Source organism: Austrofundulus limnaeus, unplaced genomic scaffold (assembly GCF_001266775.1).
Source record: "Austrofundulus limnaeus strain Quisiro unplaced genomic scaffold, Austrofundulus_limnaeus-1.0 Scaffold152, whole genome shotgun sequence".
Lineage (NCBI taxonomy): Eukaryota > Metazoa > Chordata > Actinopteri > Cyprinodontiformes > Rivulidae > Austrofundulus > Austrofundulus limnaeus.
Window position 1 is genome coordinate 51958 of NW_013952554.1, and position 14968 is coordinate 66925.

Below are 14968 nucleotides of genomic sequence, written 5' to 3' on the forward strand. Positions count from 1 at the left end.
AACCTACAGCGGGTCAATTAGTTCTTCAAACGATACTTTTAAGTTAATTTTATAGTTTTGTGATATTAATAATGCTAATGTATTGATATTTTTCTAGTTTTGATTTAAATTTGCTTCGTCACAGTTCCTAGGTGACATGACGTACGCCGGGGTAAGGAGGGGAGGCTAGACCGTCCAAATTCACAGACTCTTTTTTTTTCGGTCTTCCCGGTCTACCAAGGACCCGGCCCGCCGCGACCGGGTAGTCTGGGTCCTCCGGAGGACCCGTCCTGTCGTTTTGGACACAGCCAATGTATTCTTTTCTCTCGCTTCGTCCGCCATTACTAGCATAAAAAAAATCTCAGGTCGGGCCGCAATGCATTATGGGATACGCTGGGCCGGGAAGGATCCATCRGACYAGTCCTTCGATTCGGGCCAAAGGAAGGACGTATTTGTTGGCCGCATCGGAGGAGTCTTCGGTTTTGGATGTCCTTCGTCGCGGCGCTGTGACGTATACGGCCGACAAATTCGACCTTCGGAGGACCCGGCCTGCCGTTTTGGACACAGCCTATGTGTGTCACAGGGCTTTCATTAAAGACCATGTTTTATCACTTCCTGTGTAACTGAGAGGAGGCTGACATTGACTACATTGATTTTTATTATCTTTTGCATTCAGACGTTCAAAAACACCCCATTAAATAAAGTTGGAGTGGTGTTTGGCAACCATATGCACAACACAAATAAACACTTCATTTGAAGGTACCATCAAAGGGGTTAGAAGAGCAAATATGCCCTTAGCTACATGAATTGAGATTAAAGTTCAGAAGACTGGCAGGTCACAAGTTCATGCTCCTTCACCTGGTTTAGTATCCACCATAAACCCTGCCTAAAATTTCCCTCTGGTTCTGGTCTTCGTACTTTTGGGGCTTGTGGTGGTAATCTTTGTTGWTGAGGTCAAAAGAAGAGTTTATAAACTTTGCCGTTTAAAAACTCATCAGTTCTGAAAAGTGTTGTGAAGTATTTACTTTGCGAAATGTTTTCTCAATCCACGAAGAACCCACAAATATATTTTTTAATATTTAATAATCCTGTTTTGCAGATTCTCTATTGTGTCCTTAGAGGGATGGCGATGTTCTTTTAAATGTTCTAGTCAGTACTTTTAGATGTTATCATAAGCACTTCACTTTAATCTGTGTCTAGTCTTTTAACAACTCTTATGAAACCATGGTAACAATGTAAACAARACCAGGGACTTTTGACGGTCTGTGTTGTTCTGAGGTACTTGTTTGCCCAGTCTTATAATCCCTTTCTTATTGGAAGAAATATTTTAATGTCAACTGAATGTTTTTATTTTTTTTAGGTTTCTAATCATATGAAAGAAAATGGCTTTTGATTATGCTAAAAGTACTGGGGTTTTACCAAGTTGGTGCCAAAATAAATGAGGTCTTTTTTTTCCAGACAGATTTTGATAAGCTTGGTGAAGTTTGGCTCATGAAGAGGACAGGTTGTGATTAGTGTTTTGTACACATTCTGGGGTTTTCAGCTTCTCAGCTCCACATACAAACCACTTCCTGTTTCTCATATTTTTGCAGTGATGTCATGGATTGTTGCTCAATCCCTCCCTGTGTGTGTGTGTTTTATAACTGGCTGCGTCTGGTACACTGCCCTGCTTACAAAACGTCTGTCTATCCCCTTCRTAGGTATGGCAAAATTGTGTCGACCAAGGCCATCCTGGACAAGGCCACAAATAAGTGTAAAGGTGTGTAAAGTTCTGTTTCTTTTGTATCGTTCCTCTGAAGTCCACTTGCAGTTAGAGAGATGTCCCAAATCGTTCTTGAGATCTGTGGTTTTAGCTGATCGGGCCGAATCAGGAAGCAGCCGTGCAGGCTGCTGTTATTTTAAGCCACAGCCCGCGTTTGTTTGTGTGTCACTCTTGGTAATGCTTCCTGGGAAGAAGTGCCCAACGTTTCCTCTTCCTGTTGAGTGACATGGCTGGTCACGGTTCAGTTCTAGTGGGCYGCCCTCCTCCTGACAAAGAGGGACTTACTGATTTTCTGCAGTGGTGATGAGATTAGGAGATTTCTTTGTCACTCACCTCGAGATTACACAGATGCCAGTTCATAAAAGACTCAGTGAAAGGGGGCACCCTTATAGACCCTGGAATGTGCTCACCGAACTTTTAAATAGACCTCCTAGGTGGCTTTAGGAGCAACCTTTTATGTGACCTTCAATTTAACAACATTCTCCATCCTTACTAAAGCTGYTGTTTTCAAGTATTTTAATCATTGCTAATGTTAGGGTTTATTTTGACCTCTATGTCTACTAAGAGAGCTCTGATGCATTAACATTAGCTAATTTTAAATAGGTTAAATTTAACAGCGCAGTAGAGACCAAAGTATAGATGCACCCTGTATGTACCCCACAGTACAAAGAGCTGACCTGAGCTGTCGGTTTCTGCATCCTCAGCTGTTTTTGCCTTGACTTTCGCCCACACATGCACAAACAAAGCACACGTACAGCTAAACTTTAGTATTTTAACACATAAAGCACATAAACACAGCACAGTGCTTCTATCACTGACTGTGCTACATGTTCCCTTTTAGGTTATGGTTTTGTGGATTTTGACAGCCCAGCCGCAGCTCAGAAGGCTGTGGCCGCCCTGAAGAGCAACGGTGTCCAAGCTCAGATGGCGAAGGTAAGGATTCATTACAGATTAATCTCGATATCAAATGCATGCTACAGGTCACACAGTAACACTGCCACCCTCCACCTGCTTGGGCAGGCCCTTTAAACTTAATCCTTGTAGATTTAAATAACAACAGAAAATCTTTGACTCAAAGAGTGCATTCTGCATAACTATTACTCTGTAAGCTCACTGGTGAGTCACAGAGTTGAATCATGAAGAAATGTGCTGTGTTGTGTAGATTTGTTCATGTTTTTCTCAGGAACTGTATCCATTTTGCATGTATGCTTTGCACCATATTTATTGAGAAACTGGCATCCGTTTCTTTACAAACTTCAGTAGGTTTATTGCAGCTGGCGTGTCTCAGTTTTCGTGTCAATCATTTAAGTGTTAGCAGCTCTGATTTCATTGATAATTGCTTTAAATAATGTTTCTGCAGTGAAAAGGTTGAATTCTAGAAAGTACTGGTTTACGTTCAGTCATTATGATCTAAATTTTAGGTTAATCAAAATTGATTTTGAAGTTAATCTGTAAACTTTAGACTGCTTTTAAATCACTTCACTGTATTAAGAGCACCTCCTACCTTCATCTGCTGCACACTTTAATTTATTTAACATTTAGATATGAAATACAGGTTTAGTTCATTACATTATTGCTGTCAAATTAATTGGTATATGGATTAAAAGATGGCATTGTCAAGGGGATTTCAAGGTGGTTTTTTTTAGTTGTTTCTTATAGAAAAGGAAGTAAATAATTGCATGATGTTATGGTAACAAGTGAGTTTGGGAGAGAAATTAGTCCCTTAGTGGCAGAAAGCAACATTCTGTAACCACATAAGTGATGYCCTCCTGCTGCTTTGTGTTTAGATTTAAAATACACAAGTTTGTTGTTTAATTGTTGAYGTAAAGTCTGTGCCTTTAACACTTCATTTTCATTGTTGAAAAAGCTTGTTTAGTCTTTTTTTCCTCTTTACCAAATCTGAAACCTTTAAGTTAGTCTTGCATTAGTGTTGATTACTGTGAATATTCTCATTTCATGGACTGATTTTTATACCAAGTTTAATCATGAAAGTCTTGACTAAGCATTAAAATATATATATATATTTGAACATTTCTTGTTTTTTTTTCTGATTATATTGTGTGAGCTAGATGGATGCTCAGCTGTACCACCAAAGGCCTAAAGTTAAAAAGTAAATAAAACAGGGCTGACTCTAAACACCAYAGCATCAATAAAAATCAGCGATAAATCTTCTCCTCAAAGACCAGTATCCATGTTTCATGTTTCTGTTGATGCTGTGAGAAATCAGCAGGAAGTCAGCTGAAAAAACCCTCCAGTCTCCATGAGCTGCACATTAATCTCTTCTTGTCACAGACWCCTTAAGACCTAAAACTGTGAACGGTTACAAATCTTTAGGATGAACAGAACGTTGAGGTCTCTTACAGGACGTCTAATAAATAAACTGGCATTTCTAGGTACAAATTATGTGGAAGTACCTTTTGTATTTTTGCACCTGTTTGAAACATATTCAACGCCAACATGAATGCGGCATGTTAGATAGATACTTTAGTATTTTCTAGGGCTTTTTCCAATACTTCCTGATGCGTGATTATTATATCTCAGTTTCATTTTCTTATTGTGCAGCAACAAGAACAAGACCCAACAAACTTGTACATCTCCAACTTACCTCTGTCTATGGATGAGCAGGAACTGGAGAGCATGCTAAAACGTTTCGGTCAAGTTATATCCACTCGCATCTTGAGAGACTCGGGTGGAATCAGCAGAGGAGTGGGCTTTGCAAGGTTGGATTTTTGTACTTTTTCTAGTCTCCTGTTAAACTTTACCATAAGAATCCCATAGATATGTTCAATATGTGACACAAGTGTGTGATTAAATTAAATAAATATCTGCAATGATTGCTTTCCTTGTTGACTTGCATGTTACAGTATGTTGTTTGCAGGAAATTTGTTAAGCTAAGCTAACATGTGGATGAATAGCTCAYAGCCAGGCCACATGGTTCTGGTGACCACTGACTAAAAGTTTGAGAAATAGTACGGACAAAGTACYTGTCAAGGACAGGTTTCATGCCTGACTTGCTCGAGGCGTCAGTCCATGAAAGATATGTGTTTGATGCACACGAGGAGGTGCATGTGACCTGTAATTTTCCAGTCTCGTGTACCAGAAGTACATGCCACAGTTGTGATGAGAGTATTTAGTCTGTGACCATCACTCCTGACTTACTTGTGATGCAATGTGGGTATAAAAAAAAGGCCCACAGTGTCTTTGCAGCACAGCTCAATGACACTAAGGAAGAAGGGATAAAAAGCAAAGTCGACTGCTCATCCAGAGAGGGAACAGCCTGAAACAGCAGAGGAGGAAAAGATAGAATATGAAAAATGATTATGGCAGCACGCCCTGCAAAGGACAGAGTGCTCACCAGATATAGGGTAGAATGTCACATATCCTTAAGACTTGAGGAGCCACTCAAAATTCAAATTTTGGGGTGCACAACATTAGTGATACAGTTGACTTGGTTCAGACATACGAGGAAGCATTTTCCATACTTAGTATATCAATTTTTGCGTTTTACTTGCAAGGCCCAAAATATTTGCATGTGCAGAACCAAAAGTCTCCATGGCCAGTTTGCAACTTTCTGCTAAACATGCAGGTTTTGAGCATGGTTTGGCTAAACCTTTCCCCAGACTGCCAGCAGGAGCTCAACCAGCTGAGAGTGACGTTTTAAACAGGAAGAGATGAGTGTAGTAGAAGCAATTTGTCGGGACACAAAGACAAGGAAGTCTCCTTTCCAACCGCTTGGGCACAATGATACTCAAAAGCATGTCTTACTGATGTAAATATAGATGTTTTAACAATACCACATTTGAGTCTGCTATTAAAGGCAATTATCAGTTATTCTAAAGAAAGGAATATGTGTATTTTTAGGTTGTCTATTAACAATAAGTCTGTCGATAGAAGAGAAGAAAAGTATGTCCTTTTGTGGACAGACAACTATGTTTAAAAAAATAGTTTCACAATGAGTTGAAGGTTTAATTATAGTTTGTAATGCTGGTTTGCAAGAGTTGTTCTTGTATAACCTGACATTTTACTGACCTGACTAACAAAGCCAAGACCATGACTGACGAAACAAAAATCCCTTTGCACCGTAGGAATGTTTTTATCTGGGCGTGCTCTGAAAGGTGTGTGTCTTTACCATTGTGCCCACATACAGTGTGTGGGCTCAATGGGAAAGACTATAAACTGATAACGCTGCACAACGTTCTGCATGCGCCGTATGGACGGGGTGATAAAATCGGTTTTATGGTGCTGCAGCTCTTCTTCAAGGAAGCAGGAACTGTTTGCTCTTGTTGCTGGAGTTATCACTGATGTGGCTACACTCTGTGTCTCTATTTATACCTGCAGGATGGAGTCAACTGAAAAATGTGAAGCAGTTATTTCTCAGTTTAATGGAAAGTTCATTAAAACACCTGCAGGTGTTCCAGGTAAGGATGTTTTCACACATAAATTTCATTATGTACTATAAAATGCAGCGTGATTAAAAATACACCTGAAAGGAATCAGGTTTTTTGTTTGTTTTGTATTTTTTGGCTATGATGGCTTTAGTTTGAGCTCTCCTAATRGGTGGAGTTGTATCAGTGGGATAAAGTGGTTGTCCAGGTGATTAATGCATCCAACAGGAGTCAGTGAGTCTGGTGGTGAAGAGATCGTATGCACTCAGCCCGAAGTGGCAGAGCAAAGACAAAGGCACTGAGAGAAAGCAGCCCAGTGCAGCCTCCACTCCCTCTCTAAGCTTTTTAATTGGATTATCAGACTGAAATAGTCTCTGCTGGCCTTGCCTCCTTTAGAAAGGGGAGAGGATTAAAGCGCCACAGCTGTCAAAATGCAGGTCCCTGTTCCCCGGCTGGTTAATATATCTGTGCTCTCTTGCTTCATAGCCTAACAGACACACCACAATGCACATGTGACGATGCTATTTAATTTTGTTTGCTCTCGATCTCCCTCCCTAGCACCATCCGAACCATTGTTGTGCAAGTTTGCTGATGGCGGGCAGAAAAAGAGACAAAGTCAAAATAAATTTGGCCAGAATGGTCGCGGCTGGGCGAGGGACGGTGACTCCCGACTGGTAAGTAATCCTCCAGGCTGGAGAGAGAAACTGAGCTGCAAACTGCAGCTTTTAACAGGCAACAAGAGACAAACCTCAAGTCTTAATACACTGTTATAAATAACAGAAAAAAGGAAGAGAAACTATTTTGAAGCAGTCTCCGAGACACAAGGGACTTAAGCAGGGTTCCCGCAGATCCTTAAAGTCTAAAAAGGCCTTGAATTCATCAATCCAAAAATAAGGCCTTAGTTAGCCTTAAAAGGTCTTAAATAATCTTTAGAAGTGTTAAAAATGTTAACACATTGTACATAGAATGACTGTAATTTGCATCAAATATTAAAATAAGTGGTAACATTTATTTGTTTTTGAAATATTCCCATTCAGATATTCCCTTTTAACATCACTTCCTGTTATTTCACATGCAAATATCAACAACCATCCACCTGAGCAATGTGAAATTTGTTTTATAATATGTTAATAATGTTGTCTTTCCAAAAATGCATTCATATTTCTTACAAACATTTCATGTCACATACATTTTAAGGTTTCATCTACAGTAAGCTGGGGTTGAGAACCCACTGTGGGTCCTAAAACTCCAAATTTTGGAGAAAAATGAGAAATTAAATTAAGTTTAAAACTGACTGCAAAGAATGTTTTTTTTTTGCTATATTTGACAAAATAGCAATCAGACATGGGTAAAAACAATTGGTCTATTAGCAATATTTGAATAATTCAACCAAAAATACTTTGATTCATGAGTTTCTGCCACAGTTTTATTTTATTTGTCATTTGTGTTTATTGAGGAATTTGTCTTAAATTTGATTTCACTTGGCATTAAAAAGTCTTAAATTTAACTTGCCTTAAACTGTAGAAACCCTGTTAAGGCCCTGTCACACTATGACGTTTTAGACGACTTAGAAAAATTTTGTCGGACTTTGAAGATTTCTTGACTGAAGATGCAAGAAAAAAATCAGCTGGAAGCTTCATTTAGACGTATACATACTGAAATGCTAACGATTAGATCAAATACAAAACATAAATTAGTGATTTAGCYAGAGCTGGGCGGTATGACCCAAATTTTATAACACAGTATTTTCAACAGCTACACCAGTTACACGGTATTTGACGGTATTTATTTTTCCTCACAGCTCAGCTGATAATAAAATGTACAAACTTTGCTTATTGACTTTTTTCTTTTACTGGACCTCTGTATCACTGTTTCTCTTCACTTCTACGTCTTTTCTTCTTTGCCTGGTTGTAGACAGTAATCATGCATTTAGGTCCGATCGTGAAGGGTTGAGAAAAAATCATTATCTGGTCTATTGTTGCGTGTTAATAAAACTTAAAAGGCCGACTCACTTTGCACACCAGTCTACTCCCCTACATTACAAAACTACTTCCCCCCGGGCTTTTCACAATAGAAGCACGCTAGAATCTCCATGCAATAACGTCTCCATTATAATGTAACGCGTTAAAACTAACTGTGCACGTCACTGAAGAGTTGTTTACTATTCAGCGATGGTGAAAATGGGATGTTTTTTTTTTACGTCAGACCACATAAGCGGCTGAAACACACCACCCGCCGCCAGTTGTTCCAACAATAATGTTAGCATGCTAATGCGCTTAGCGGTGCTGCAAGGAAACGTGTCCCCAGGGAAACAGTTCACTGGCGGCCACAGCGAAACATTTCGCACGTGTTCAGGCTATTTACACCGGTATTCAGAAAAGTCATATCATAACAAAAATAAAAACCGTTTTTTGGTACAAAACGGTATACCGCCCAGCACTAGATTTAGCCTAATTTAGTGAAAAAATTTCACAAGTTGGCACAAATGTTATAGCATGACAGGGCCTTTACAGAAAACAATTATTTTTAGTTCATTCACAAAAATTTTCCAATGAACGGTTGTTTTAATGTGTGTAAAACATACTGCATGATGGTAATAAACACAACGTAATCAGTCAGAGTTGCACTGTTCATTTAGCTTCTGKTTAATGTGTTCTGGCTCTGAAAACAACGTTGAGCCTCAGGTTCTACTCTCTTGTCTGCAGGATTAAACAAAGTTAAATGAACATATGTAATATGTAAATAAAMATGTTACATACTGCAAACACATGTTTACTTTATTCAGTTTGAGAAATTGAAACTTCTGTCTTCTTTTCTGACTTTATTGTGTGAACTGGTAGCATTTGGACTTTTCTTTAGTAGTGGTGCTTTATGCTATAAATATCTCATTATCTGTCTGAAACCTTTTTTATTTATGTTTTTGTAACTTTGTATTTATCTGTGAAGCCAAGACTAAACAGGCTCCTCTCAGTTTATTTGACTGCAGTCAGCAGTAAGGAGGATAAACATGTTTGTGTGTGTGTGTGTGTGTATCCCAGGCTGGAATGACCCTGACATATGACCCCAGTACAGCTGCTATGCAAAATGGGTAAACTTAATCAATTCATAACAGTTGCTCTGCTGTTGTTCATGAYGTACGTCTCACATTTCATTTTCTGAAAACGCTCCAAATTCTGTGCTTCCAGGTTTTTTCCTGCACCCTATAGTATTTCTAGCAGGATGATCACTCAAACGTCCTTGTCTCCGTACATGTCTCCAGTTTCAGCATATCAGGTTTGAATCCGTCTCTTCAATAGACTGTATATTGTTGTGCATTGTTCACAGCAGCATGTGACGCTGCGCAGCGACGATGTATTTTTTTTTTACAGACTTTGTTTGTTGATGTTCCAGGTGCAGAACCCTTCCTGGGTGCCTCATCAACCCTACATCATGCAGCATCCGGTAAAGGCAACATCTAATCTTTTCCCTCTTTACTATTATTCCTCCTAAATATTTCCCTCTGTGATTGCAACAGAACTGAACCATTTTCCTGTAAACAGACATACTCAGTATGGATGGTATATGCATAAGGTGAAACTAAAGGACTCAACCGTCTGTGCGGGAATGTAAAAACAACTCTTTATAGATGAGTGCCTGTAATGACAGATGCTTAATATTTTATAGCAGATGGCTCTAAATTGAGAGAGGAGCCTTTTGTGTTTGGAAATGAGCCATTAGATGAGGAAACACTGCCGGATGCAGCAGGCCAGCCAAGATGCTCATAGACAGCTTGCTTGACGGTTGACTTTAGATTACTCAGGTTATGTTCGCCTGATGTTCAGTCCCACAAAAATGGACTTTATTTCAAACCAAGATATAATGAATTTCATGTTTTTCAGGAAATAATATTTTTTCTTTAAAGATAAATATTTCTTTGTGGAGATTTGAGACTTTTGTTTCAAAACCAGCAAATATGATTCTCTCCTCTGTTTGTCCTTAAAGGGTGCAGTACTATCGCCCTCTATGGACCCATCTGTGTCACTGCAGCCTGCTTCCATGATGGCCCCTTTGGCTCAGCAGATGAGTCACCTCACTCTGGGTGGTGCAGGAACGGTGAGAGAACTTTGCATACTATCGGGAACCAACTTGCTGATTATGTCCTATTAATAATAATAAAATTTGTTTGTAAACTTTAAATCTTATTAACCGTGGATATAATCTGCATGTTTTTGTTTGTTCTTGCAGTTTATGGCTGCCAACACAGCTTTGCAAGGAGCTTATATCCCACAGTACGCACACATGCAGACAGCAGCGGTTCCTGTGGAGGTGAGCTGCTTTGTGTGTGTAAAACCTTTATTTTTATTTCAAATAAAAGCTTGACAAAGATTTTACGTTATGCTTTCGTTCCAGGAAAATGGCGTACAGTCGCAACTAGACTCATCTGGCAATCATTCCCCTTATTCCTACCCACAAAGCAAGTAGTGCCGAGGTAACAACTGGACAATCATGTCTACAAATCCAGTGGACGCTAAGGAACCTTTACTGTTTTTATGTTTGTTTGTTTGTTTGTTTGTTTTCTTTGCAAGTTCTGCAAATGTTTGAGACTTTTCCTGGCCTGTTGTTCAGAGAGTTCATCAGATGACACACATCCTATTTAAAAAAAAAAGTTTTATTTTCATACTAGAAAATGTTTTATAAAAAAAGGTTTGCCACAGGATACAAGGAAAAAACATGACTAATTGTAAATATGTCTCCTTTTTTATTTTTTTTATTTTATTTTATTTTTTAGCCCAACATTTTGAAAGTGTGTGTGTGTGTTACTATGGTGAAGTAGTGCTGATTTCCTGTAAAGTGATTTTTTTTCTCTCTTTGAATTTCAGAATGATCTTGCTGTCTGAGTAAAATCCTCCTTAATGTTTTAATGCAGCAGTTTAGTGCCGACCTCCACAGAGCAAAGATGAACAGTGAATACCAGGAGATCCACAACATAGGATTTTAAAAAGTTGAAAAATAAAATCTGTTTTCTTTATTCTCAAGACTAAAAAAAAAGATGTATTTCTTTAACAACTGGTTTTAATTTTTGGAATTAAATATTTATTTAGGTAAAGACTTTAGATTTTGTGGACGTTGAAATGAGTCTGAACTTTTTTACGAGATCAAATTTTCAATCTTGCCTTTTAGAAATCGTAGAATTTTAGAATATTTTTAATTAAACCTTGTGGGGGAAGAAGATTTATTTTCTATTTTTTGATTTTTCATTTGGGGTGACGTTCATTCTTTTAATAGGATACGTTAAAAACAAAAGTGGTAAAAAGAACTAAAGACACAAAAAACAGTTCTAGGTAAAAATTTGTAAATGTTTTATTTTGCCTCATTTTTTACCAGGAAACAAACCTTCTTTACCAAATATTAGAATTGTCACCATTTTACACTTTAACCAGGATGGTAGTAAATCTGCAAACTATTTCAGTTTGGACAGTGTGCCTTTTTGTTTTGTTTTGTTTTGTTTTATTTTGTATATTGCAAACATAAAGAAGGACTAAACAAGTGCCGCTTTCATAATATTTAAAATTTCACATTGAAGGTGAATGGAGATGGGAGACATATTAAAAATTGTCAAAGAAAAGAGCAATTTAAAACGCTATTCTGTTTAAATTAATTATTTAGATTACAAAAAAATCCAGCTCTAACAGCATGTCCTCCCATAAGCTCGTGATTCATCCTGGTCTGCGGTCAGATCACTTATCTACCTCAGAGTTTTCTCTTTCTCCTCCATATTGGGTCGGGTTAGCAGGTCCAGCCCACCCCCCACTTTCAGACCAAATACCACACTCAGGAGCTGGCCACATACCATTTACTCATTTCCAGTTGTGTTTCATCGCCTCTTTTTTTGAACAGGAGATTCAAGAGGCAGATTTAAATTTAAGACCTACAAGATCAACCAAGCTATGTGGTTTTGTAAAAATGTTTTTGATTTTTGTATTGGATTGGTATAAATGAGCCTGTTCTGATCAGTTTCCTGGGATGTGCAGGAAACGCAGCGGCTGCCATGATTATACTTGAGATTTTCTTGTAAATGCCTGAGACTGACGAGTAATACTGTCATTGTGAGGTTTATGCTGCTAAGTGGTGTCTGAACTAAGTGCCATAGTGYGGGTCAAGAGCTAACGAGGTGCTTAAATGAAAAGCGGCTCCTAAAAATAACCACCACGTAGAACATTCAGTAAGTTATGTGACAATGTTCTAATTTATGAAGATTTTTGTTCCATTAGCTTGAGGAAGAACTATGGAAGTTACTTTTTTTTTTAATGTGTGCCACTTTTGCAAAAGGCAACTTGTATGTACAGTTCAAGGAACCTCTTCCACTCTGTTTTTTTTTTATTTTGGTTTTTATAGTTTGTTCTAAAGCTCAATTTTTTTTTTCTCTGAGCAGATTGTTGCCAAAGGTTTATTCTGTTGATTTCTTTCATATTTTTTGAATAAAAAACAAAACATGTGTTTTTATTTGGTGTGATTTTAGTCTTTACTAAGTATCGAAAATATTTTAATTCTGATCTCCCCCCCCCCTTTACAAGTAGTTGTTGAGGAAAAAGCTTAATGTTACTAATACTTGGCTGCAGTTTCAGAGGGYTGAAATTCAAAGCTGTCTCTCGCTTTGTTTCTCACATTTAGTTGGTGTTTTTCATTTTAAAAAAGCTGTCCTAAAACTGAAAAAAGGAGGTTTAAATTAAAAATGGGCTCTTAAAACATTTGGCATAATTTTTTCTAGATGTGCAAATGCAAACATGTTTAAAATAACACATGAAAATATTTTTATGGTGCAGTTTTAACGTTTTAAATCAGACTTTTACTTTGTTAACCTGAAAGCAGTCTTCATCAGTGTGACCTTTGCCCTTTGTTCTACAGCCTGAGACATTTCCATTCAGATAATTTAAGATGATATTCCTTTCACTTCGTTGTAATGTGTCAAAATTCTTGTGTAAAATGAGAGTTAGGACGTGCTAAATCAACTAAATAGTTTTCCAAATATCACAGAGGTAGTTGATGTTACACCCAGATATCACGACAAAAGACTCAGCAAAGTGTTGAGCTGCTTTGTTCTGTTGAAACAGGCTCCCAATGTTTATCAGCGACTTTGCTTTCAACCCAGAAGGTCAAAGTACTATATCAACACGGTCACATGGTATCGCTGACAACATTCATGGCCTGGACAGGGTGGGTTTGGGTATCAGAGGGTACGGTGTGGGGCGAGAGCATGGGGACGCTTTAATTGCTCGGATGTAGCCGTCTGTGAGCAGGCCTCTCCAAGGCAGATGGGTCCCCCCCCACCACCCCACAGTACCCTGCAGAGTGTTGTGCCACCCTACGGGACGCCACAAGCTCCAGACGAGGAGCAAAACTCGCGCTCCAGCTGTCTGTGTTTGTGCCACATGCGCCTACAAACAAGTAGAGTTAAAGTCTTCATTTCCCCCTTTAATAACAGCCTTTTCCTACCAGGTTTGCTGCAGTTTAAGGCCTTCATGCCCTTTTTCTTCAACTTATGTGTGGGAAACTGCTTCTATTCCATTTTTGATTACTTTTATTCAGGAAGTACTGTTCTACTGTTACATAAACTTGGTGGTTTTATGGAGTAAAATGTTTCAAAGCACATACACAGTGTTAAACATACAGCACTTAGTTAAAATGTATTGAGTAGCTAAAAACTAAAACTGACTGATGTTGACTAATAGCTAAAATTAACCGAACATGAGATGGATCCTAAGACAGGCAAATCAGTAGCTAAACCACAACTAGAGCAATCAGTGGCTAAAAGTAAGCTCAATTATATTTTGCATAGAAATAATGCACTCCTATTGTATAGTTTTCCTGTTTATGATGGCCAATGTTTATTGGATTAACTACRGTACTTCAATATGCCATACTTTCAACTATTTGATATTTTCATATCTGTTTATCTCAGTAATGCGGACGCTTATGTCAGCCAGTTTAGATTTTTGTAACTTTTAAACTTTAGTGTATTTTTTACTTAATAAATTTAATCATTTAATTGCAAGAACTCCCCAAATCCTTGAAAAACATTGTAATATACATGAGCATATTCGCTTAATTTTCTGGTTTTTTTTGTTTTTAATTTTTATTTTTTTTACTGTGGTTTTACTAATATAATTTTAGCTGTGATTTGTCTGTTTTAGCCTTTAGGTACTGTTTTGCTTATTTCAGTTTTCAGCTACTGATTTTCAAGGTTTTTGCTTAGGCATTGTTAATTTTATATATTACTTAATGCTCACCTTACAGCTTTTAGCTACTGTTGTTGTTTCATTATAATTTTAGCTACTGTTTTCCAGTTTGGCTTTTAGGTACTATTTTGTTGCTCATTTGTCAGCCTTAGCTTTTAGTTATTGTCTTGTTAATTTCATAATTTATATACTGTTTTTTTCTTCCAGGTTTGGCTTTTATTTACTGTTTTGCACTTTTGACAATTAGCTATAGGCTATGTTGTTAATTTCATTTTTTTAGCTACTGATTTCCCCCAGTTTTGGGAAAAGAAGCAAGACATCAGAATAGGAAAATGTGAACAAAACCACTGCAAGCTGAACATTAAGGTGTTAAACAGCGCCATCTACAGATCAGATAATGTGTGCAAATCATATCAAAATCTGCTGGTAATTAAAAATGACATCAATGAACAAGTTTCCTAACACCTTTCCTGAAAGTTGYACGCATTTGTCCTAATAGTCCTTTAGTATATTGACAATGAGAGTCGCAGTTGATAATGTTTCGTTGCACTTTTTATGTCTCCTTCCCCAAAAAATAAAAGCTTTATTTCAGCATGGGTTTAATCTGTGGACGAAGGCTACGATGC

At 37.9% G+C, this 14968-nt stretch overlaps 1 protein-coding gene across 1 annotated transcript in view; it reads left to right on the top strand.

Annotated features, from left to right (window-relative positions):
* The window catches only part of rbms1b (RNA binding motif, single stranded interacting protein 1b), a 15762-nt gene extending 3153 nt beyond the window's left edge, over window positions 1–12609 (top strand). The window contains exons 3-14 of the mRNA XM_014016678.1: window positions 1680–1738; window positions 2583–2674; window positions 4304–4461; window positions 6080–6159; window positions 6685–6800; window positions 9165–9214; window positions 9312–9399; window positions 9517–9567; window positions 10108–10218; window positions 10351–10431; window positions 10516–10594; window positions 10986–12609. Of these exons, the coding sequence (XP_013872132.1) occupies window positions 1680–1738; window positions 2583–2674; window positions 4304–4461; window positions 6080–6159; window positions 6685–6800; window positions 9165–9214; window positions 9312–9399; window positions 9517–9567; window positions 10108–10218; window positions 10351–10431; window positions 10516–10587 (958 nt within the window). The 3' untranslated portion in view covers window positions 10588–10594; window positions 10986–12609. The remainder of the gene's footprint in view (window positions 1–1679; window positions 1739–2582; window positions 2675–4303; window positions 4462–6079; window positions 6160–6684; window positions 6801–9164; window positions 9215–9311; window positions 9400–9516; window positions 9568–10107; window positions 10219–10350; window positions 10432–10515; window positions 10595–10985) is intronic.
* Window positions 12610–14968: the final 2359 nt, after the last annotated feature.